General features: G+C 38.0%; 1 protein-coding gene across 4 annotated transcripts in view; it reads left to right on the top strand.

The window, feature by feature from the left end:
• Positions 1 to 411: 411 nt before the first annotated feature.
• Positions 412 to 27,193, top strand: part of PTPRZ1 (protein tyrosine phosphatase receptor type Z1) — a 191,542-nt gene continuing 164,760 nt past the window's right edge. For all 4 annotated transcript variants that reach the window (XM_007982731.3, XM_007982732.3, XM_007982733.3 and 1 more), the window contains exon 1: positions 412 to 849. In XM_007982731.3, the coding sequence (XP_007980922.3) occupies positions 792 to 849 (58 nt within the window). In that variant the 5' untranslated portion in view covers positions 412 to 791. The remainder of the gene's footprint in view (positions 850 to 27,193) is intronic.

Raw genomic sequence — 27,193 nt, forward strand, 5'->3', positions numbered from 1 at the left:
AGGCGCCCCCACCACATTCTGATTGGACCCACTTAAGCATCTTCAGAGAACAATAAAATGAAAAACACTTCTAGAGGTGAAACTCAAAGGTCAGCCTCTGGCTGTGCGGGACAATGGGGGTTCGGCCTTCCCTTCCCTTCCCTTCCAAAGTGATGAAGGAGTTCCAATGTTCTACGAACACTGGAAACCCCAGCGGATCCCTCTAACTCCAGGGCAGCGAAACCACTGGCAGCGGACAGGGGGAAGATTGTCCGCGTGTGAATTGCTACCCTGGGATCCGGGGCCAGAGCTGCAGCCGCGTCCCTCCGCCCTCCGCGCGACCCCGGGTCCGCGGCACGCTCCCAGCAGCGCGATCCTGCGCCCCCGCCCCCGCCAGGAGCCGCGGCGCGCACAGCCCGGCTGGAGCGCGCACCCGGCACTCAGGCTTCGCTGCGCTCGGAGCGCTCAGACCGCGGCCGCAGCAGCCGGCGAAGGAGGCGAAGTCCCGCACGCTGGCTGACATGCGCCTAGGCTAGCGGCCCCGGGCCCCACCGCCGCGCGGCTTTCTCCAGATTATTCCTCTCGCCGTCTCTCGCTGTCTCTCGCTGTCTCTCTCTCTCTCTCACACACACATACCACATTCAAAACACACACACACGCAACACACACACGCACGCACGATCTCACTTCGATCTATATACTGGAGGATTTAAAAAAAAAAAAGAAAGAAAGAACATTTCCTTCGCGCCCCCTCCCTCTCTACTCTGAGAAGCAGAGGAGCCGCACGGCGAGGGGCCGCAGACCGTCTGGAAATGCGAATCCTAAAGCGCTTCCTCGCTTGCATTCAGCTCCTCTGTGTTTGCCGCCTGGGTGAGTGAGAAGAGCTCGGTGGGGTTTCAGCTCTGGGATCGGTGGGATGCAGGTGGGGGGATTTCAGCGTGTCCGCGACTTGCCGCCGCCGCCATCTAGCCAGGGGGAAAAAGGGACCGCCACTGGGCTCCCACGGAGCGGGCGGCCGCGCGGTGCAGGCAGCTGCGTGGGATTTGCGCGCCCCCTCCTCGCCCCTCGCCCTCGCCCCTTCCATCCGCCCGCCGGCATTAGTGCCCCGGACCCCAGGAGACAGCTGGGGCTACTCAGATCCTTGCCGCCACCGTTCTTCTCTCCTCTTTTGCAAAGTGTAGAAATAGCCTTTTAGATATACATACGAAGATAAATAAATGACCAGAAATACAACTGTGGTGCGGGGCTGCGTACTGTACTGTCTTTTTTGCTGTTCATTTTTATGCTACAGGTACGATGGGCTTAAATGAAAAGTACACGTGTCTGATGTGAATTGCAGACACACACACACATCTGAAAGGTAGTAACAGGAACAAGCACCAACCTGAGTTTTCAGGGTTTTTTATTACTTTCAATTTAGTCATATTCAAGTCTGGGCAATTACTTAAAAAAAAAAAAAAAGAAAAAGTTCAATCAAAATCTCTAGGTTTTGCCAGTGCTGACAAAGTCAGAGGAGAGCTGCAGGTTGATACACTTATTCATAGATTTCATTTTTCATCCACACCATCCAGGTTACATTTAAAACCGAAATTGCATTCTCAAATAGTCAGTTTAAGCATTTCCTTTACCTGCGATGCAGACTCAAGTTTTCCAATGATTTTCGAGAAGTGCAAGATTGGACTTTCGCATTTTATTAAATAAATGCTTTTTTTCGTTCATGATTTTCCATCACGATGGAATTTAATTGGTTTACGCATTAACCTGAAAGTTACAAAGTGTTGTGCTTGGCTTTGCACGTACACATATTTAATTCTTTTAAGAGGCTCCCAATTTTTAAATTTTAGGTGGTTCGTAATAGAGTAGATATTAAGTGTACATTTTCATCCAATAGATGGTGCTGCTCTTGGCCGAGTAACCTTTACAGACAGAAATCATTTTTAAGTTCTAATAAATGAGAATTACATTGCAAATATAGTGATAATTGCCCATAGACCCCCACACACGGACAGAATTTAAATTTCAAAGGCTTTATGAAAGTGCTCAGTGGTGGTGTGATGCACAGTTGACACATAAAACATGCAGAGGAATCTCTGGTCCCCGATGATTCTAAAACCTTATAGTCAGTTCTGGAGAGGGGAAGACATTTTAAAAAAGTACTGTGGTCATCAAACACACACCTGTTGAATTCACATTTCTGTTATAGATCTATTTTAACAATGAAGCCAGGTCCTCTTAGTACTTAAATTATTTAAGTAAATATCACAGTAGCAAGGAAATAAACCAGAGAGTATTGCTTTGTATGTCTTCAAAACCACATGCCCAGAGCATGTTGTGGATCCTTTTGGAAAAATAAAATAAAATTCACACATTATACAATTCATCTTTTTAAAATGGTCCAGTAGTTTTTAGTATATTTGTGAAGTTGTGCAGCCATCACCACTATCTAATTCCAGAATGTTTTCATAACCCCAAAAAGAAACCCCATGTTCATTAGCAGCCATTCCCCATTCTCCATGACCCCAGCTCTTAGCAACCACTAATCTACTTTCTGTCTCTATAAATTTGCCGGTCATGGACATTTTGTATAAATAGAATCATGCAACTTGTGGCCTTTTCTGTCTATCTTTGTTCACTTGGCATAATGTTTTCAGTTTCATCGATGTTATAGCATGTATCAGTACTTCATTCCTTTTTGTGGCTGAGTAATATTCCATTATGTCAATATACTAAATAAACCCCATTTGCAAAGGTTTTTCTCTGTAAAGCATTATTTGTAGCCTGTTTTTGGTTGTATAGTTTTCAGTTTCTTGGATATTTTCTTTACGTCTTTGGTGATGTAAAATTTAAGTGTAAAGAATTTAACTTTTAAAGACTATCACAAGCTTATGTAGTGCTACTGAACGTAAGCTTGCATTGGAACTCAAAATGACTTTTGTTGAGACTAGAAGGTGATTACTTTTGTATTCCTCACCATTTTAACAAAGTTGGCCTTTTATGTAGTTGCCAACAGGCTGACCTGGAGGCATTGGCAACATAAATATCTTGATCTTGGAGCAGCATGTTTTGAAAAAGTGAGGCAGATTATCTTCAAATGAAAAAGTTAGGCTCCATTTCAATTATTTTTCACTCAGCATCTACTTCAGTGTTTGTGGATGCATTTACCCCTCATCTTCAGTGTTCTTGGAGCCAATGAGGTATTACACATGTAGTAAGTGCTCAGTAAGGGTCTGTCAACTGACCGAGGCTTGCTGTACGGGAGGACAGCTCAATACAATTTGAACATTAGGCTGCCGTTCTTACATTTATCCAGGAACAAGTTATAGAGTTCACTAAGATATTGATTATTAGCAATTAAGAAGGTCTTAGTGATCAGATCAGATCATTTTGTATCTAAAATGTCCTGATGTTTTGAACTGGGCATAATAGACCAACTGCTTCTTTGAAATAACTTTCTAGACAAAAAACTTATCAGAATATATGAATCAAAACAAATTTTTCTTGACCCACTGAACAGGTGTATCTTATGGGAAAAACCACAGTGGCTTTCCTGTAAGGAGGCTTAACTATGAGTCATAGTGGAGAGGTAGATATTTTAAGAGCTTTTAAGGAATAATTTCTTCCAATTAATGAGAGAATTCAGCATCTTTGAATTAAGTGAATTATAGTGCTGCAAGGTACACTAAGTTCAAATGTTTAAATATTATTATTAAATATGTAATGAATCAGATTCTGAACTTTTTAGTCATGTCTTACTGCTTTAAGAGCCATATTAACAACAAATTATACCCAACTCCGCCGCCGCAAGAATTAACTTCTTAATTTATGCTGGTTTTAGAGTCCGTGAAATTCGATATGTTGTGACTCTCAGTTTGGTGTATTTATCCTCTGAAAACAAATTGTAAACCCATATAAAAAATATTCGTGCCTTTTGCCCAAATAATAACTAGTCTCTATTCAGAAAATTAATTCCTTTTGATTGCAGAGTTGGAATTTTCTTTATTTCATTTCTCTCTCCTTTTTACATATACTGTGGTTGCTTCCAGTCAGGGAAGTCTGCCAGGAGAAATCATTTCATTGATGAATTCATTTCTACTCTCATATCTGCACTAGAGATTTGAGATCTTGCTTAAAATTTTATGTTGTGGAAATTTTGCTTCTGGCAAAAATTCAGGTTTTTCTGGAAGCATGAGCTGCGTTTTCTCATTACCTTGAACTCCGAAAAGATTTGAGTACTGTCTAATATGAGAGACTTTGCTTGACCACCCATTTGCTGACCGTTCAGACTGTTGCATGGAAATGGAACCCCCTCAGTCAGGACCAGAAGATCTCAAAGGAAGGCATAATTAAGAAAACGAGCCTGTGTTTCATTTTCAGTTACCATCTACTCAAGTGTCTACTAGGTGCAGTTTCAGCACTGTGCATTTTATGTACATTTTCTTATTTCATTCTCCTCAAAACCCTTTGATATTGGTGTTTTCATCTTACACCTTTTACAAATGAGGGAACCCGGCACAGAGAACTCAGATAACTTGCCTAACATCACACATCCTGATTCAGCCTGTGTATTCCTTCCCACTCCAGAGCCTGAGGCATTTCCTCTTTTCATTCCCAGGATCAGTTTGCTGTTTGGCATTCACTAGCTTGCTTACATGTGATGTGATGGTACGTTTTACAGTGCCATTTGCTTTCCTGAGGATCCCTTTCGTGATTTTGCCCATGTACTCTTGTAGTACTTTTTTGTCCTTTTTTGAAAATTACGACATAATTTACATTTTTACCATCTTGAAAGTTTTCACAAATGCATATGGTCATGTAGCATTCACTGTGCTCCAGATACAGAATCATTCCAACCATGCTACTTTAACTACTCATTCTCTAGATGTTCACTAATTGCCTGACATCTGCAAGGCACCATGCTAGGCACTAATAATTCAGCCATGCATCGACATACAGAGAGACTTAAAAACTCATGATGCTCACAGCTCAGCTAATCTGATTCAATCCCACAATGAAAATTTTCTTTAAATCTTCTTTTAAATATACTTTTTTCTATTCACAACTAGTTGAAAATAAGTCTTTTCCAAATATCTCTTAATGTGTTGAATATGGTAACTCTCAAATATTTAAAATGCTTCCTGCTCCATTGAGAATTCCAATGGTAAAAGTCAGAGCCAATTTAAACAAGAGAGAGATATATGTGTGTATACATACATATATATAAATATATATATGCATATACATAAAAGTGTATATATATGTTTATGTGTTTGTGTGTGTGTGTGTGTATATATATATATTTAGCTGTGTTTCAACTTTTACTGTCTTATTGAGATTCATTCCTAGAAGGAACTTCAGGTTACAAAAGGAAACCAATTTTTCTCTGTGTTTGCAATTTGTCAGAGACATGTATAGCATAATGTATAGAAATTAAAAGAAAGAAAAAGTATCATATAGCACAATCTTAAAACACTTACGTTTTAGAAATGTCCTGTTTAATACCATAGCCACTAGGCAGATGTAGCTACGTAATTTAAAATTTATTAGAATAAAACAATTCAGTTCCCTAATCACACTATCCACATTTCAAGTGCTCAGTAGTCTGTGTGGCTCGTGGCCACCACATGGGACAGTGCAGACATGGAACATCTCCATCTGGACACTTGTTTTGGAGCAACAACAAAAAAACGCTGGTAAAATAATGATTGATAGGACTCATGAGGAGTCATCAACTCAACTAGAAAAATTTCTAAAGTCATTAAAATTGTTTGAAGTGTTCATGCATGTGAGTTATTTATGGTTTGTATTTTGTTAGCCTGCAAACATCCAGAAACATGATGGGGCCTTTGGTAGAGCAGCAATAGGTGAAAAGAGTTCAGTGGCCATTTTGTGGCCTTTATGGACTGAGGTTGAACAGAAGAGATTAACTGCTGGTTCGGGAGTGAGTGCTCTGCTCCCATAGCACATTTTCTAAAATTTGTTCTGGTATCCACTGTATTGTTTTTCAATTTATCTGTCTCCTCGACTCGACTACATTATTTGGGGGTAAAGAATCCATTCTACATTCATCGTTCATTCATTGTTAAATTCATTCATTGAAGAATTCAATGAAAACTTCAACAACATTGCATTCTTGAACTTAGCACTTATAGTAGGTGCCAATAAATCTTTAATGTATAAGGTTATAGAAAGATTGTACCATGAAGCTTTTTAGAACAAAAAATAGTTGTTTGTTGTTGAGACTGGCCAATTTTCACTGGTCTTTCCCTCTTTTGATTATGATCTCAGTCTGGGAGTAAGGCCAGTATTCACCTTGACCTGTCCATCTTTAATGTCACTTTTGGTATGCAAACTTCACTTTCATTGATTCTCCCAGAAATACACATAAGCATATAAGCATCCTCTATGAGGCTGGAGCTGTCATGAATGTGATTAGTGCCTGTAGAAGCATCACATAGATCCAAACACTATCTGTACATGGAAAATAAAGCTCCTGTGATTGATACTGAATGTGTACTTACAGAAGCAGTCTTGAGTGAGCTTTTAATTCTAGATGAGTTGGCACCAATGAGTTTTGGATACATCCCAGGCGACCAGAACATCAAGTTAGCTAGTGTACCACTTTATATGTGTCTAAGTGCATACTCCTGTGCTGCTCTGGTGTTGGGGAGGAGAGGGCAATGGGGGATGCACGGTGGTCAGTAATGAGAAATAAAGTATCTTGAGCCCATGAACACTATATTTTCAGTCAGCCAAAAGCTATCATATTGGTTTAAGTCTCCTCTAGTCAAGAAGACCATAAGAGATAGTGGCACAAAACAGTTTTGAAAACCAGGCAAATGATGGGCAGTGCAGTTTCATCATGTGGCTGTATGTGCTTTTGGAGTTTGTCAATAGTTTTATCATTAATCCTAGACGTGATGTGCTGCACAAGTTTAACTCTGCACATAGCAAATACTTGAACTGAGTTGAATTCAAATGGAATGGGGCATGGGATCAGTTAAAAATCTTCATAGGAGTCAAAAGCAGAAAAAAAGGAGATAATCTTTTGTTAGGATATTTGCTTTATTTTCTTCTAACCTCCCTTCCTCCCTTCCTTTTTTCTTTCCTTCCTTCCTTCTATTTTTCCTCCCTTCCTCTTTCTTCTTTTCTTCCCTCCCTTCCTGCTTTTATCATTCATTCGTTTATCCCTCCTTTTCTTTTTCTTTTTTTGTTGCTATTTCCTTTTCAGCTTCACTTTCTTTTGGCATGAGTTTAAGATAATTAAATAAACTTAAGTTTGCTCAGCACTTGATGAAAAGTTTGATAGGGAAGCGATTTATGCTATTTGAAACCATTAGTTAAAAATATTTTTACTTTGTTAATATCATTTGGGGGTCTTTGTAGTTAACATCATTTTTTTTTTTTTTTTTTTTTTTTGAGACGGAGTCTTGCTCTGTCGCCCAGGCTGGAGTGCAGTGGCCAGATCTCGGCTCACTGCAAGCTCCGCCTCCCGGGTTCACGCCATTCTCCTGCCTCAGCCTCCCGAGTAGCTGGGACTACAGGCACCCGCCACCTCGCCCGGCTAGTTTTTTGTAATATTTAGTAGAGACGGGGTTTCACCGTGTTAGCCAGGATGGTCTCGATCTCCTGACCTCGTGATCCACCCGTCTCCGCCTCCCAAAGTGCTGGGATTACCGCGCCCGGCCAGTTAACATCATTTTTAAAGTACGAGTTGACAGATGTTTCTGCCTAAATATTCCAGTGTGGTAAAATGGGCTGGTTGTCTTTTTTTTCCCCCTTCTGATATTTGCCCACAGATATTAAAGTAAACTCAGTTATTCTGGGTACTAGTTAATGTGAACTTTTTGGTCTTATTCCATAAGTACAAGTCAATTTATGTGTACACTAATGGGGGATAGATTTTTGTACAAGTTTCCTTGGAAATATAGTACTTGGATATTTGGAAATAATTTATTCATTAGTAAGAAAGAAGGATTTTCTGTTAGAATATTCTAACTATGATGAGAATACAGATATCTTCCTGCTGTTGGAGAAACATTGTACCCTCTTTTTCTGCCTTCCCCTTTAGCACTTACTGGATACATTTTCCACTTTTTCACTGTCACTGTCTGAACTGCTTATTTCTTGAATCCTAAAGCTCTAATGTATTTACCTAAGGATGGGTCTCACTATGAGCTCTTTTCTCTGAACTGATTAACTCAGTACCTTGAGTAGGAATAAAATAAAATATTGATTTTTAAAATGACCCCTTTAAGCAGAGATCATGGTAATAACCAGAGTCTTGATTACATGCTTAAAACATGCTGGCCAGATATGAGGAAGTTTCTAGATTTTCTAATGGTTTTTATTCATTTTGTTATCAGATTAAAAATTATTTATATTATTAAATTTTTACCCACTTGCATTCTGACACATTTTCTTGAATAGGATATGTCAAGGCGGTGTTGTCTCAGCTGCCACACAGAGTTGTGTAAAATCATGATCTGCCCAAAGGAGCATAAGGATATCCTTGAGGAGTATGTGGGATATTATTGTCATGTGTGTTTTAGTGCACAAAAACGCTGACAACCATTGTTCTAGGTTGATAATTCTCAATCCTGGCTGCGTTTTTTGAACTTACTTAGTGTTACGGACTGAATGTTTGTGTCCTCTCCAAAATTCATGTTGAAGCCCTAACCTGCCAATGTGATCGTATTTGGGGATAGGACCTTTGCAGGGTAATTAGGTCATGAAGGTGAAGCTGTCATGGATGGGTTTAGTGCATAAGAAGAGAAAGAGACCAGAGTCCTCTCTCTATCCACCATGTAAAGACACAGCAAGAAGGCAGCCATCTGCAATCCAGAAAGAGAGCCCTTGCCACAAGTCAAATCTGCTGGCCTTTTAGTCTTAAACTTCCCAGCCTCCAGATCTGTGAGAAATAAATGTCTGTTATGTTAACCCAGTAAATGGTATTTTGTTATAGCAGCCCAAGCTGATTACGCACCTGGGAGACTTTCAAATCATACTGATGCCTAGGCATCAAATCAAGTACTTCAAAATGTATGGGTGCTGAGCCCAGACATGGACATTTTCTTAAAACTCTCCAGGTGATTATAGAGCACAGCCTGGGACTAAAACCACAAATCTAGGCCAACTTCATGACACTACTAATTTTAGTTCATTTTTCTTAAGGTGGAGATACTGGCAGGTTTTATGCTGTCCTAAAACAAAGCTAGTGCCACAAGACAAAGGTCCTGGAAATTTTCCCGTCTCTCTCTCTTCTTAAGGCAGTTTCAATTTCAGAGTAACCCTAGAAGGAGGAGTATGCTCTGTGGTGGTTGACCTCATGGTCTTTGAAAGCCAGGGAAACTTCAGGAGGCCAGGCAGTCTTGGAGTGGGTCCAAAGATTCAAGTCTATCAGCAGGTAGGAGGATAAATGAACCAACTTCTGAGATGGGGACTCCAAGTGACCTTTATCCAGACACAGGCACATAATATCATTCATTTCATCAATGATACATGTTCTCGTTCTCCATTATTTATTTTCTTTCTCCATACATAATTTGTTAGAACTTGGCTTTTTGTTTACTGTTATGAAATAGATATTAACATTTAGCTATTGCTTTTTCATTTTAGCAATTTGTGTTTTTTGTGAAATTATTAATCAGGTCTAGGCTATTTCTTTTTATTCTATTTACAAAGCACCAATAACTCCATTTAAAAATTAATGATGAACTTTTCTAGGTGTTTCAAATAACTGCTTTAATATACTTATTAATGATGACGCAAGTACAATTAATTTAATAAATCATTATTGAGCATCTTCCTTGGGATAAATATTCCTCCAGTGAGACTGTTCTTCTCATGGCCAGCTGAACTTTTACAAGATAGAAAGATACATACATAAGTAAGTCTCCTACATGATGGAGTTTCTGGCATATGAGAGTATGAGTTGTGTGGAGATATATTTAGTCTTAAATTTACCTCTTGGAAAGTTTCTAGTAGGAGACTGGGTTGGATATAGACCATTCAGGATAAATGCATAGAGCTTCAGGGGTCACCATGGGAGCAGAGGGCATCAGAGGCATTAAGGTTGGTATGCAGAGAAACATGGACTGAAAGTGAGAATGTAGTAATTGGAGGGAGGGAACAGTAGGGAGAGGAGTATAACAGTAAAAGGTCTCAAGTGGTAGGTAGGATTTACAGTGGCCAACTGAAGAGTTCTGAGTTTGAAATCTATTCATTATACAATGGGAAATTAAAGGGTTTTGAGCAGTGAAATGAATGGAATAGATCTCTCTATTTTAGGGAGATAACTCAGGTATCAGAGCATAGGGTGGATTGAAGCTGAGGGAGACAGGAAATCAGGAAGCTTGGTTAAAAGCCTCTTATGGCCAGGCGGGGTGGCTCACGCCTGTAATCCCAGCACTTTGGGAGGCCAAGGCGGCGGGTCACGAGGTCTTGAGATCGAGATCATCCTGGCTAACATGGTGAAACCCCGTCTCTACTAAAAATACAAAAAATTAGCCGGGCGTGGTGGCGGGTGCCTGTAGTCCCAGCTACTCAGGAGGCTGAGGGAGGAGAATGGCGTGAACCTGGGAGGCAGAGCTTGCAGTGAGCCAAGACTGCACCACTGCACTCCAGCCTGGGTGACACAGCGAGACTCCGTCACACACAAAAAAAGCCTCTTACATGGTGGCAGTCACAGTGGAAATTTATGGGTCATTTGGGGTATGATAATAACATTCTCTTTATAGAATTCTTTAATGTTTAACAAGCACTTTCAGATACATTATCTCACTTGATATGAATGTAATTGGTATAATTGGTAGGACATTGTGCCACTCTCTGGAGTGAGTCACTGGTGATCCTTAAGGGAGTGTCTTCTCTGGGAAGGTGAAGATGTAGCATGGAACACATAGAATCAGAGAAATATCCAGGAAGGAAACAAAAAGGCAGCAAATACATATAATTCGACAGAAGTTGATGACTTGGAGGGAAGAAAGAAGAGAGAGAAATAGAGGGTGGTTGCTTGAAAACTGCTTGTCTATTGAATGGTGAAACTCTAAATTTGTTAAGACAAGACAGGAATTGACTCTAGACATTTTCTCTGAATGGATTAACTCAGTGCCTTGAGTAGCAATAAGAGGAAATAGTGCTGCTTAAAATGATTAATTTTTTTTAGAGATTAGAGTCACAACTTAACTAAAACAAGCAAACATTTTTTAAAGGATGGATTTGAGCATATTTATAATTTTGGGTTAATCTTATCAAGTGCCAATATCAAAACTACTTACTTCATTCACCTTTCAAACCCTTGTATTTGTCCTTTTTACAGTGAACACATATACTATTGTGACATTTCAGCCAACACTCTGCCAGTACACAGGCTTTCTTAACCACAAGTTCAGATTACTTGAAGGCCGTTATATTTATGTCCATAAACTAGCATCTTTGTAAATTGCTTACAACTTGTGTTTTATATAAAAATAGTATAATGGAAAATAATGCATAGAATAGACTTCTCAGAATTTGTTTAAAAATTGACTTTAGCAATTTTTTGTTGTTGTTTTTGAGACGGAGTTTCACTCTTGTTGCCCAGGCTGGAGTGTAATGGCGCAAGCTCGGCTCACTGCAACCTCCGCCTCCTGGGTTCAAGTGATTCTCCTGCCTCAGCCTCCCAAGTATTTGGGATTACAGGTATGTACCACCATGCCCGGCTAATTTTGTATTTTTAATAGAGATGGAGTTTCTCCATATTGATCAGGATGGCCTCTAACTCCCAACCTCAGGTGATCCGCCCTCCTTGGCCTCCCAAAGTGCTGGATTACAGGCATGAGCCACTGTGCCTGGCCAGTCTTTTCTTTAATTCATGAAAAATACAATAGAATTGTTTACTCTATGGCTCTTAAGATACATTAAGATACATGAATTGGTAAATTAATCAGTCATTAAGTTTAGGAAAGAGAGAAGGCGGCAGTTTTCAAGACTGAAATATAAGCATATTTTTTCCTTATATAATGAAAAAACATAGACATGTGTATACAAGTTGAATGCCAAACTTTTGTCTATTTTAAAAGTATGACTGAATCGATTTTCAATAGAAATGTTTGCTTACTGTAAAGTTTCCTTTGGTGGCTTTCAGGTGGGGAAATGACATGTAATGGTTTATATATATAAATACATTTATATAAGTATGTTATATGGAAATATAGATGTATATGTGCATATATGCATCTATATGCACACCTAAATAAGGATATATAAAAATGCATATACATAAATGTATATATGTACACAAATGCATGTGTATATTTCGTGTATATGCATTTTTTTCCTGCTGCTAAAAACTGATACTGCTTTATTTTGAATGTTAAAAGATTATATTCTTTGGAAACATTATTATGTTTAATTGTAGCATATATCCGGGATATTTTGGAGCCTGACATTTTCCTGCCTCCAACATAAAGAAAGGACAGAAAGAATGCTGCTTCTTCCTGTGACCTGAATACACTGTCGGCCCTCTCCAAAGGATTTGGGTCCAGTTAGAGCAGTGAAACTCAGTTCAGCACATGTTTGTTGAATGTTTGCTGTGTGCTCCACACTGTCCTTGGTCTTTCTAAATGAATTGTTTTTGTCTTTGCAGAGTTAATCTGGTTATAGATATGAATCGTACCCTGGTGGGAGCATACTAGAAAAGAGAATAATAATGTAAACGCTAGACTATTTGGATGAGATTTTAAGTCAGTGAAAATCAGAAAAAGGAAAGACAAAATAAATACATGAATTCATTTTTTTAAAAAGTCTCTGAGCATATGAGCAGCACTTCTTCCTTTTGAACATGGATGAACCATTTGCAGTTGCATTCAGTATTACGAGCCTCCTTTGTGCCCCTCCCCTTCATTTTTGCTGCATTCAAGAAACGTAAAAATAACTCTGTATTACTCATTTTAGATTATTTACTTAAGGAGAAGCTTGAATATGAATGTTTGTTGGTTTTTGTCTCTACTCTAAAATGCATTTAGGGTTCCTCAGCATTCCACTTTATCGCGTTCGAAATAATTGGGTAAGTAGGAAAAGATATAAGCAAAAAGTGCATGGTAAAACACTCGTCTTGTATGTTCTGTTCAACACCTACCACTAGAAAAATGTCACATAATTTCCACAGTTAAGTCTATCCCAACTTGAGCCTTTATTTTTGATGGTGGCAGCTGCTATTTTGCAACAAAGGTAGACTCTTGGTGCCAAAATTGCCAAGAATGATTTAGGATACATATGATTCTTGGTCACTCTGGAGAATTTTGAACGAAAATGCAATGCTGTCTGAAAAATGGATCCCTGTGAAAGAAGCACAAAGAGTGAAATCACATTTAATTAGCCAAGAGTGGCTAGTGTATGTTGCTATTAAATCCATTAAATTACAGCACATCTGGGCACCATCCATCCCACAAGAAAGTAACCAATGATGCTTCCATCTTATCTGTGAGTCCAACTTATTTTCTCCTAACTTCTCATTACTTTTTAACTATTCAGTATTCTTGGCATAAGAAATCAAGAAAACACAAGATGCTTCCATGTTTCTCAATAAATTATTCAAAATGTTATACCAACCCCTCCCCACCCCCCAAATGGCAAAATGCCCATAAGAAAGTATTTCACTTCCCTATTTGGAAGGAGCTTTTCAAGACATCCTCTTTTACTTCACATTTTAAAATTAGAATTCTATAGCATCTGTCAATTTGGAGGGGGAAAAACACTTACAATCTTTACAAATATGACAAGAGACTAAGTTGTATTAGACTTGATGGCATTCAGGCAAGCAAAGATAAACTATTCAGCCAAATAGTCTCTCTACTAATGATAATGGCATATAAACCCTTTTATGGTAACACAGGTTGGGTCTTCTACTGGCAGAGAAAGTGTATCTTTATGCAGTGAGTTCTCACTCTTAAATACATGGGGAGTGCTGGGTTTTAAAATGTGAGGCTTTGAGACTGTAGTACACAGTTTGCTGGAGATGCGTTTGGGTGATTGAGCTACTGGGGAAAACGCACTGAAAATAGGTCATCAAGAAAAGATTGATATAGACTTTTTTGTGTGGAAGTAATTATGCTTGATTATTGCAGTCTGTTACAATCCAATATGCCAGACTATGCAATTTCAGTGAGAAAATACTAATATGTGCACATATAATCCTACTTAGGATTTGTAGACTGAAGTTTAAGTTCCTACTGATTAATCCTCACTGGGTCTTTATCTGGTATTCAGTAATAAAGAATGAAAAGTTTTTTGCAAATTGTATATGTTCTTGTTCATTCACGTAAAAGTCCCAAACACATATGTTAGTTTATCAAAAACACAGCTGAAACATTCCACTCTATTAAATGTAACACTCGCGCGCATGCGTGCACACACACACAGAACCATAAAAATAGTAACAAACCCATCTACTATCAAAGTAGGAAATCTTCACCAGCCTACTTTCTTGCCTAGATGTATACTGTTCAATAAACACTTTATAGTTATTACTTACTTGACATAAATTATTGCCTAAGTCCAATGTTAAGAGACTTTTTGCAAGTTTATAGCAATGACTATTGAAATGATTTAAGGAACTGGATTCTTAGGACTTTCCTTTTACATAATGTGTTTCTGTAATTCTCAGAAAGCAATTCTACAATTGACTTTAATAACAACACAATACAGGTATGCCAGGGTCCCCATCCATGGAAAACTTTGAGAAAATAATGAACAAAATTTTGTGTTTTTTCTACTCATCAGGGGAAAGGACCTATAGGTTCTTTTGAGTTTTGATGTCATGTGGTACTCTTACCAGGGCATGCAAAGTGCTTCAAAACCTGAACTCAGGCTACCTGTCCAGCTTTAGTTGAATCTCCACATGTGTGCTCCTTCCCTTTGGCTCAGCCTTTCCTCTTCTTGTGGTAGATTTTGGCCCCATGCATTCCTGTTGTCTTTTACTTTGTCTGTGAAACTTTCTCTAACACATCATTGTCCCCTTCCACAACAAGGGAAACATCATCTCATCCATGATGGCACAGCACTCACATCGCGTGTCCGTTGTTTCCATGACTGTATCTTCAAGGAGTCTGGTCTCCTCATGGGATATAGCCACTGGGCTCTAAAGACTTATTGTTCATATAGTAGGTGCTCAGTAAATATTTGTGGCATAAGTGAGTGGGTGAAATTACTCCAACTGCAATGACTTGAAAAATAGAAAATACAATAATTTCTGCCCAGTCAAATGTTAAATGCTGCTACCACCTCAACTAATTCTGTACCCCCATTTGGCAGAGTAAGCAACTCAAGATCACATTTGCAGCATTTGGAATTAGAATTCAGTTCACCCTCAAATTCACTCAATCCCTCTTATTATTATTTTTTTAAAAAGGTAAACAGAAAGTAGGTCAATCAAATCACATTCTCGTTTTAACAGGTCCAAGAGTCTATATAGATTTTGAACTGAACTGGCACACAATCATGGGCAACTTCCTAAGGGCTTTTACTCATGGCATTCAGAGTTTTGAGAAAGAAAATTAAGTGATTGGAATAGAGTACAATAGTGAATGCAGAAGAAGGGAAGAAAGATGACTGTGGCCAGAAACACGAGAGAAAGAGAACTATAAGTTTCTTTATTCTAAGTAGTGGTGGGAGAATCTACTTTTTGGCCTGCACAGCGGATGCACCATTTCTATGGGTAAGTTTTCCCTATGTTTCCTGTCAAGCCGGCGTTTTAAAGAAACAAAAAGATACCGGATCCCTCTCGCTAACACCTCTTCATCCCTCCAACACCCCAGCCAGTGCCAGCCAAGAGCATTTCTCTCAGTTCCTTTTATTCCTTTCTACCAAGAACAAGATCTGAGATATGTGAGATCCTGTTTGATTCAAGCTTGGAGAAAGCACTGTATATTTTACAGCCACTGGTTACCTGTTGCTGTCAATAGCTGTATTGTCATCATTTTATCATGGATCGAATGCTTTAAAATTTTTGAGCAGCATAAAAGATTTGTAGAGGAGAAGCTATTTTTCTTAGAAACAAGAGACAGTATTTTTTGATGCTTCAAAGTCTTAAAAAATGTAGGAATATTAGAGTTATGCCTTGCCCTACTTGGGTTTTGAGTGACATTCTGAGACCATATATTTTGTGTCAAGAATCAGTTTCTCTTCTTTGGGCTGCTGACATTGTTTAGAGTATAGGTGAAGAGTCCCCAGTAAGACATGTAAAACAGTAAGGGGTTGTGAAAAAAATAGATTGCTGAAAAAAAAAGTCTATCAAGATGGGGCAAATGTTTAGGGGAATACTATCGAAGGTAGTGTTATGTTCAATAAAAGATGACTGAAATAGTTGTGAGACTAATAGACAAATGGAAATGATTTACACAAACTTCTGTAACTCTCCAGTTCTGTGAAAAACAATAGGAAAATCCAATTCAGAAAACACTCATCCCTATCAGAATTAGAATTAGGATAATGGATCCGCCAAAATATGTAATCGTTTACACTGAAAGAATAGCCATTACTTTTAACTTAGGGTGAATTTGACTACTATTGAATAATAGGCAATTTAAGAAATTATTTTGAAATGTTTGTTTCAATATGCCAGGACAAATTGTAATCGTTATAATTTAAGAAATACGTAATTAAGAGAAAACAGCACATCTGAGGGAAGTAATTATGGTGCTCAGATGTTAATTAAGAGACACTAAAAAACAGACTACTTATTGAAATAGTGATGTTTGATAGAATATTAGCTATGTTATGAAAAGTTTAAAAGCTATTATTGTATTACATAATAGCTAAATGTGACAATATTTGATCTAATGAAGAATTGGCAAATAGCTATAAGCAATGATTAAGGCTCCTGTGGAACTTAATTTGGATAAATCAGGTTTTAAAACACAATTATATGGGGAATAAATTAAATTATTGAAGTTTTAAAATTATGAGCACAGAAAGGAATTAGATGGGTTTAAAATTAATTTTTAAGAATGAATACGTTCATCCCACTTTCAAAAGTCTTTATTTTTTACAAAAAGTTTTTAAAATGAGGCCTGAGTCAAACATTTCAGTATAAGTCTTGCACAAAATGTAGCCATTGTAGTTATGGTCCTTTGGAAGCAGTATTAGTCATAAAACTATGTTTAGTCTATGTATTAGGATAAATTTACTTTGGCTTCTGAAGTTTTTGATAAGGAATTATCTTCTGTGCAAAAGCAGAAAGGGCTGTAAAATACAAGATAATGTAGACAAAGGTACCGTTAATTACTTTGGAAGGACTTCCTGCCATCCCGAAACAAGGTTTTGTGTGAATGTTTATAGCTGGCTATCACATCTTCAGATATAAAATTCAATTTTTGTGTGTTATATCCAGTCATAATTGAAGCATTGGTGTTTTATTTCAAATTACTAGCTTAGCATATGATAATCAGCAAATGTGGTTAAAATAATGGGTGTTTCTTAACATGCTGTTATTCCTACCATTAGAGAAAAATAAAACAAAAACCAAAAACTCCTCTCTTGACTTCTGCTGCCTTTCTCCCCTTCCATTGCCTGCTAAACTTTTGGGAAGAGTTTTCTATAGTCACTATCTATTTTCTCTCCTGTCCTTTGCTCCTGAACTCACTTTAAACAGGGTTCTGCTTTTTTTGGGTTCTGCCAAAAAAAAAAAAAAAAAAACCCTTATCAGTCTCACCAGTGTCTCTGACGTTGGTATATCTAATAGTCCAATAGTCAGTGTTCTTGGTCCTCACTTTATGGACCTACCAAGAGCTTTTGATTGTTATCATTGTGTCATTCCGGAGATGCTTTGTTTACCTGACTTCCAGGATGCCATACTTCTCTTTCCTGCCATCTCACTAGCCACATACGTTGTACTCCACTGGCTTCCTCAATCTCTTTTTCTAGTTCCTTCTCATCCCCCCAACTTCTAAACATTATAGTCCTTAGAGTTCTTCCTTGGGCTACTTCTGTTTTATGTCTGCAATATTTGCATGTCTATCTCATCCCTGTATTCTCTACATTGATAACTCCTAAATTTGTCTTTCTAGACCAGAAGTTGTATCTGAACTCCAGGGTCATATATTCAACTATCCATTTAAATATGTAACACACTTCTCAAACTTGACATGTTCAAACTTGATCTCCTGATCTTCATCCCATCCCAACTCCTACTTCCTCTGTCTTCTTTATCCCAGTAAATAACAACTGTAATCAGTTGTTTAGGACAAAAACCTTGGAGCCACTTGTAATTCTTCCATCTCTCTTACAGCCTACACATAATCTTCCATTGCAAATGTCAGTATTGCTCCTGGGTTACCTTTTCTCATGATCTCCATTCACTGCTACCACCTATCCAAGTCTGCATCATGCCTTCTTGGGTTATTTTACTGACTTCCTTAGCTGGTCTCCCTACTTGGCGACACAAATCAGCCAGGGTGATTTTGTTCAAATGTAAGTCAGATCATGTCACTCTCCAATTTCTTGTTTAACTCAGAATAAAATCCAAAATCTCTACTCATGAAGTGTCCATCAAGCCCCAAATGCTCTGGCCTCCTATTATTTCTCTTTTTATTTTTTAAACAAATTATTTTATTATTATTTAGAGACAGGTCTCCCTCTGTCAACAAAGCTGGAGTGCAGTGGTATGCTCAGAGCTCACTGTAGCCCTGACCTAAGGTGAAGCAATCCTCCTACCTCATCAGCCTCCCGAGTAACTGGGACTACAGGCGTGTGCTACTACGCCTGGGTTTTTTTTTTTTTTTTTTTTTTTCAATTTATCGTAGAGACGGAATTTATCTGTGTTGCCCAGGCTAGTTTTGATTTCCTGTACTCAAGTGAGCCTCCTGCCTCAGCCTCCCAAAGTTCTGGGATTACAAACTTGAGCCACCATGCCACCATGCTTAGCTCTCCTGTTACTTCTTCAGTGACCTCCCATACCACTCTCCCCTCACGCCCCTCTTTTGGTCTCACTGTCCTCCTAGCCTTTCTGGATCACCAAGACACATTCTTTTCAAGGCCTTTGCTGTTGCTATTCTCTCAATTTGGAATGCCTTTCTTTTATAGTTATTTATGATCCACTTCCTCACCTCCTTTGGTTTTTGTTCAATGATACTTTTTCATTGAGGACTTTCCTGGACACACTACAGTGATATTGCAACCACCTCTCTTCTTAGATGTCCTCTGTCTTCCCCTCTTTATTTTTCTCCTTAGTTCTTATCACTCATGCATTTTCCTAAATTATTTTATTCTCTATCTCTTCCCGTTGGAATGTAAGCCCCGTGAAGGTTTTTGTGTTCGTCCACCATGTAGCCCCAGCCCCTAGCATAATGCCTGGTATATGATAGGTGCTTAGTAAATATTTGTTGAATAAAACAACCTCTTTTTTTTTTTTTTTTTTTTTTGAGTTTGATTTTGCTTGAATCCTATTTTGGCTGGTATCACTGCTTCTTTTTTTAGTTTGTATTGCCATATATAACTTGCATTGTAATTTTATTTTTGACATTTTATGTAACTTTTTATTAATGTTAAATGAACCTTGAAAACATCATATAATCACATAATCACATTTTTTGACCTTGTCTGAAATCTTAGTATACTTTTTCAGCATTCTTCCTTCATCTTGTTTGATTTTTCGTATCTATCCATACTAATTGTGTTATATACTCTCCGGTTTTTGCTGTTTGCATTGTCTAGTCTTTGCATTTATCATTTCTAGGTCACATTTTTAATTATTCTAGACATTAACTAGTAAAATGCCTTAAGATTTTTTTTTTCTGTCATTGTCAAAAGTGAAACTGTTTTTTGAGTCGTGCACTACAGCGGAGAAGAAATGCATTACCACCTACCACCAGCCGCCTTCTTCCAGCTCCCTCTAACTTCTCCGTCACTGTCACTTAGTATTGTGAATACAAATTTGTGTTTTTTTGTTTGTTTGTTTGTTTGTTTTTTGAGACAGAGTTTTGCTCTTGTTGCCCAGGCTGGAGTGCAATGGCACAATCTTGGCTCACTGCAACCTCCGCCTCCTGGGTTCAAGCGATTCTCCTGCTTCAGCCTCCCGAGTAGCTGGGATTGCAGGCATGCACCACTACGCCCGGCTAATTTTGTATTTTTTAGTAGAGATGGGATTTCACCGTGTTGGTCAGGCTGGTCTCAAACTCCTGACCTCAGGCGATCTACCCACCTCGGCCTCCCAGAGTGCTGGGATTACAGGCGTGAGCCACTGCGCCCAGCCAAATTTGTTATTTTAAATACAGAATGTGCTTAAGTGTTTTTGATTTTTACATTTTCTTTGGATATTCATACAGCAGCCAGCCTAACAAAAATTATTTGTATTATTTTTTATGTCTTAGAGCTTATAGTTTGTTGCTTTATACCATAATTTTAGCATTTGGGGTTGGGCTGTTCCTTGAAGTAATTGTTTAAAGTGTTGTGAGATAACTTGTTTTCTGTGTAAGACATATATGTTATGTCTTTTTCTTCTTCACATGTGCAAGACAACCTGGATGCAAATACAATTATTTGGTTACAACCTTTTTTCTTACAAAACATATGGTCTCTGTTTTTCTATGTTATGGCATTTAGTGTTACTGGGAAAAGAATGGAAAGTTCCACCTCAAGGCCACTTCTTTTATGCCAGAACTGGTATATTTAATGGCTGCAGGAGGAGGTGGGGTGGTGGGATAGGAAATCTTCAAAACTTAGTACCTGCCTGGTAAAAGGAAGAGACAGAATTCTGATTAGTTGACGTATTAGACCATAAGAGTGTTTTAATTTTCTCTCCACCATCAAAATAATTAAATATATTAAAAATTATATATTTGAATCTTTAATATTTAACAAGATTACTCACAAGTATTCAATTTGACTTTTCACTTTCACCATTTAAAGGGCAAAGTCATTCTGCCTGATATATCTTAGAGTTCTTCAAGCATCATATATATATACACATATATATTTAATGTTTATATAAATGTCTTGCAGTGACTCTTAAGAAAATGATCAATTCTCCATAATAAGGCAATTGGGATTTACCTGAAAATAAAGACAACATATCAGAACTTAGAAATATGCTAGCTTTTCAACCATATATGTCTTTTTCTCCATGGTAGTGGGTATCTTTGTTTTTCTGAAAAATACATTCATGATTAGAAAATTATACACAATCATTGCAAATATTCAGAAATAACAAAATATATAAGAATAAAATTTATGCACAATTCCATCATAGATACAAATTTTTTTTTTTTTTTTTTTTTTTTTTTTTTTTTTTTGAGACGGAGTCTTGCTCTGTCACCCAGGCTGGAGTGCAGTGGCGCGCTCTTGGCTCACTGCAAGCTCCGCCTCCCGGGTTCACGCAATTCTCCTGCCTCAGCCTCCCCAGCAGCTGGGACTACAGGCGCCCGCCACCCTGCCCGGCTAATTTTTTTGTATTGTTAGTAGAGACGGGGTTTCACTGTGTTAGCCAGGATGGTCTCGATTTCCTGACCTCATGATCCATCCGTCTCGGCCTCCCAAAGTGCTGGGATTACAGGCGTGAGCCACCATGCCCGGCCCAGAGATACAAATTTTTAACATTTTATTTAACTTCTTTCCTGGCATTTTTCTACATGAACATACATACACACAGAGAGGAAATAAGGACGGAGGGGGAGAGAGAGGAAGAGAAAGGTACACATTTTTAACAATGATTATCCTATACAAATGGCTTCGTGATCTACCTTTTGAATCTAAAATATACTGAAACGTTGTCATGTCATTGAACATCATTTTTAGTTGCTGTATCAGTTAGAATATAGTTTGATTGCATGCCCAGAAACCCCCAAATGACTGTGTGGTTCAAACAAGAATAGGTTTGTTTCTCTTCTTTTCCTTGTCAGTCCAGATTGGTAGGCCTCTCTTTTACATTGTAGTCAAGATGGTTTGCACCGTGGTGTTGACATCCAAGATTCTTTTATCTTGTTCCACTGTCTTAGAAGTATTACTATTTTCCATATTTCCTGGTTAGTTCACAATCCTATCAGTATTCTGTCAAGTGAAATGGAGAAATGGGGAAATGGCAAAGCCTGTGTATTCCCTTTACAGATACAATGCAGAAATTGCACTCTTCACTTTGCCAGAACTTAGCCAAAAGTCCATAAAGAAGACTGGAAAATTTAGCATTTATTCTGGATGGCCAGGTGCTCAGCTAAACAATTTGTGACTGTAGGAAAAGGGGGAAATGGTTATTGGGGAGCAATTAGCAGTCACTGTCAAACTAGTATTTCAATAAATTATGTTTTGACAGGTTTTTTTTCCTGTTATTCACAATACATTCATGAATATTCTTATATTGGTTCCCCTGTAACAACAACTTCTTAATGATAGCCAAGATTTCCTAAGTGTTTATAGTGTTCCAGATAGTATTTTAATTATCTTGTATATAGTTTTTCAACTAAATATTATGATATTATTAGGTAGCTACACTTCTTTATCCTCATTCAGGGATATGACTGAGGAAGTCTAGACTTAGAATAGGTTAAATGAGAAAGTGTTTAACAACCCGATCGTGTGCACAGGGCTAGTAAATGGTTGACGTGAGACTCAGATCTATGTCTGAATTCCAACTCCTTAACTCCTACTACCTAATTATTTTTTAGAAAAAATTTTTAGAAGGAAAAGTTCTGCCATAAAGTTAGGCATATTTCTAAGACTGTTGATTCAGATTGTCAAACTACACTCTGAAAAGCAGGTGCCAGTTGGTGCTTCTGTCAGCGGTATGTGGAAGGACCCCTTTGCCAAAACCCTTCCCAGCATTAAATGCTTAACATACCAAAAGAGCAGAAATACCACTCCAATACACCACCAACTAATATATTAGTTGACATTTATTTGATGAATAATATGACTAAACGTTTACATTGGTATTTTATGGTTTCCATTTCTTTTGTGAATTAATTTTTTTTACAAGTCTTTTATTTAAGTTGCCTTTCTTTATGATTTGAGATGGGATCTGGCTCTGTCACTCAGGCTGGAGTGCAGTGGCATAATCTTGGCTCACTACAACTTCCACCTCCTGGGCTCAAGTGATCCTCCCACCTCAGCCTCCCGTTTAGCTGGAACTACAGGAACACACCTCCATTCCCGGCTCATTTTTGTATTTTTTGTAGAGACAGGATTTTGCCATGTTGCCCAGGCTCATTTCAAACTCCTGAGATCAAGCAGTCTGCCCACTTGGGCCTTCCAAAATGTTGGCATTACAGTTATGAGCCACCACGCCCAGTCCTAAATTGCCTTTTATTCCATTCAATCATTGCTCTTTTGCTTATAGATTATTAGAACTCTTTGTCTTAAGGATATGTGGTTTAGATTCCCCCTGACCATTTCCTTGGATTTTGATAGACTTTATTGGATTTGGGGGAAGGTGTATTATGTTCATCATCTTTGTCATATATAAACTTTTAGATAATTTTGGGATTAATAACTATGGAAGTGGATAGACTTTAAAAGTGAAAGACACCCTAAATGTCATCATAGTTAGTTCTTGCTTGAGAGTATCACCTTAATTTTAAAAATGGTAATCCCTCTCTTAGAATAGAAGATAGAAGGAAAATGTGTCCTCTGAAGACTTTTATTTGCATAAATTGTTTATATGTTTTGTTCAACAATCTTTAGCTATTTTGATATCCAAATGCTTTAAAGGGGTATTATTTCTTTCTCTTCTAAAACAGAGGATGTACCCCTGGTTTTTGGAGCCTATAAAAATAGGCATTGGGCTAAAAGTCTGGCTGTGACCCTAATGAGAAAAATAGCTATGACCTGTCTTTCCTGTCTGTTCTCTTCTAGTCCTGTTTCCCCTACCCTCTTTAAGTCTTGTGAGTGTAGGATAATCGTACTTATTTTTCTTTTTTGGGAGATAGATTATTGAATTGTAGGCTTTTAAGAAATATGGGGGCCAGGTGCAGTGGCTCATGCCTGTAATCCCAGCACTTTGGGAGGCTGAGGCGGGCGGATCACGAGGTCAGGAGATCGAGGCCATCCTGGCTAACACGGCGAAACCCCATCTCTACTAAAAATACAAAAACTTAGCCAGGCGTGGTGGCATGCACCTGTAGTCCCAGCTGCTGGGGAGGCTGAGGCAGGAGAATGGTGTGAACCCGGGAGGCGGAGCTTGCAGTGAGCCGAGAGCACACCACTGCACTCCAGCCTGGGCTACAAAGCCAGACTCCATCTTGGAAAAAAAAAAAAAAAAAAGAAATATGGGGACTTCCAGGAAGTTGATAGCGTTGGGTAGAATTGATCTCCCAAGCTAATTAGAAGTTTTGCAGACCATTTGCAACAAAAATAGCAATGCCCTTTTTCTTAGGTTTTTATTGAGATAGATGTAAAACAATATTTTAAAGGAACTGTGAACTACAAGAGAGAGTAAAGATTTTGTTTATTCCAAGTTGTAAAGGCTTAGTTTATAAATTATTTTATTGTAGCATTGCTACAATTTTATGAATCTTCTGGTGTTACACACTAGAAATAAATATCTCTCTTTCGTAAAGGATCATTTGAGAGTCTTCATGATGACTCAGATTGGCTTTATGAGAGAAGGATATAAAAGGCATTGGCAGCCTACAGTCTGTACACTAAACAGGTTAAGAAAATAATTGTCAGTGAAATGCAGAAGACCAGATCCTTCAGATACTGGGCAGATCTCAAAGAAATAGATGTTTGGCTTAGCATTTTTCCCCTTCCTTGATGTATTCTTCTCCTATGCTCCCCAGATACATATTATTTCATTGAACTTGGAAGGCTGGAATCCCCCTTTCTGACCTTGTCGGGGTCCTCCTTCTGGCCAAGTGTTACCAGGCTCCCTAGTCAGTCATTCTGCCTATTTTCCCAATCAAATCTCCATTTCTTTGAGTATTCATGTATAGATATATTCACTGATTATCTGATCAATGTAATATTATGGACTTTGAATTTCCAACCTTAATAAGGACATATGTACATTTTTAAAAAGGAACACATTAACATCAATGATTCTGTAATTGATATACAGTAGATGTTTTATAATTTTATTGTGATAAAAATACATAACTTGAAATCTACCTTCTTAAATTTTTAAGTGTACAGTATAGAATTGTTAATTATATGTGCATTGTACAGGATCTAAGTAGAATGTCTTAATCTTGTATAACTAAAACTCTGTATCCATTGAACAACTTCTCATTTTTCCCTCTCCACCAGCCTTTGAAACTACCATTATGTGTTCTGTGTCTAAGAGTTTGCCTACTTTAGATACTACAGTTTTCACAATAGCTGAGAGATGGAAACAACCTAAATGTCCATTAGTGGATGAATAGACACAGAAAATGTGGTATATGCATACAATGAAATATTAATCACCCTTGGAAAAAGAAAGAAAACCTGTCATATGCTACAACATAGATGAACCTTAAGAACATTATGCTAAGTAAAATAAGCCAGTCACAGAAAAATAAATACTGTATTATTCCCCTTATATAGATTAGATATTTTTGAGGGCTTGGGGTGAGAGATTTCTGGGGCGAGATATTTTTCATTGCTTCATGCTTATGGCTTTAATCTACTTTTCCCTCAATTGGCAATTTGCCTTAATCTCTAAATTGCCAGTGGGTTTATTTGATAATGAACATTTCTTTTACAAAGAGAGAGACTAGCTTGGTTTGTATTGTCCTTATTAATAGTAACCATTTCTCAAGACAGTCATAGTACCGGATACTTTGTATTTGTGCTCTCATATAATCATTGCATTATAAAATGCAATGATAGACACTACTGTTGTTTTTCTTGTTATTGTTGGTCTTTTAGCTTCCTTAAAGTCGTAAGTGGAAAGTCGCAGAACTTGGATTTGAACCCAGGTCTGTTGATTTCAAAGCCTCTGGTTCTAACCCCATACCCTTCAGTGATAATGGGCTTTACTCATAATAGTGATGGAGTTACGGTTTGAAATAGGTTTGACATAGATTTAGCATGCACATTCCTAAGAACTAGTCTCTATGAAAAAAAATATATAACATGACTTCTTCAAAGCCAGAATCTCAGGTTTTTTACATTGATACTGCAGGTTTAAGGCTTTCTGCCGCCATGGTGCTTTCAGAGTATGGACATTTGTTCTTGTTTTTCTATCTTGTTTTTTGCATTCCTCTATCCCCACAGCCCATCAAAGCATGATGCTGTCTGGTTGGTTGGTCTGCACTCTCTGTCACTGCCCATCTTAATATACATATTTCACCAAAATCCCTCCTTCGGCTAGCTAGAAGATCTTCTTCACTTTGTCCACTAAGAGGGAAACCTGACCCGTGGTCTTCCTGCCAGTCTCGCAGCATTACTCTACTCAGAGCTATGCATAGCAGATTTCTCTGCCTCTTTTCCAAGGCTGTGTGTAGTGAATATGTTTACGGCTCCATGGGCAGAGTAAGTGATCAAGAAACACTAAGTGATTGTGGTGGCAAGAAATGCAGAGGACATCATGGTATATATAAGGCAAAATTATCCATTGATGACTTCATTACTTGGCCATTCAACTAGAATTTTTAAGCACTGATTCTTTTCCTTAAAACCTTATGATATCATAATGGATCTATTAATCTAGTTTAAATTAAAAGAAAGAAAAGAGAACTTTGCCCTAGGGAAGGAGGAAAATAACATCCTACTAAATGTAGAATGAACCACTTTGGTGGTACATTTAAATACTACAGTAGCAGAAAATGATACCTGATAATGTATATAGAGTGGTATCAGCCCTCTCGGTGCTAAAACAGAACAGTAAACCATGTAAGTACTTAGAGACATTCAGGAGTATGTGCAGCTCTCGTAAGTTTCATCCTACTCACTGAATTCACTTCAGAGAAGATTTCTTTTAATCATAGAATAATGTGATGGACTTTTTTCATGTTCTATGCATGATTCTATGCTGTGGAACAGCCTTCAATGAAGAAATTCAGAAGAAGCAGGATGTGTTGTTTTTACAATCCAAAAACGGTGTTGTTGCATACACTCCAGAAAGTGACTCAGCTGTTAAAGGAATTTCTTAGAAATCTTTTATCTGCTGTTTTGAATAGATGTAATATAAATATAATAGATATTGTCTCCATTGTATTCAAATTATATTTTCTAGAGAATGAGAAGATGGAGTCTGATGTCAGCCTTCATTTTTTTTAATATACTATTTTTCTTCCCTGCCAGAATAATGCCAAATTCGTGTATGTTG

The sequence above is a fragment of the Chlorocebus sabaeus genome, chromosome 21 (assembly GCF_047675955.1).
Source record: "Chlorocebus sabaeus isolate Y175 chromosome 21, mChlSab1.0.hap1, whole genome shotgun sequence".
Lineage (NCBI taxonomy): Eukaryota > Metazoa > Chordata > Mammalia > Primates > Cercopithecidae > Chlorocebus > Chlorocebus sabaeus.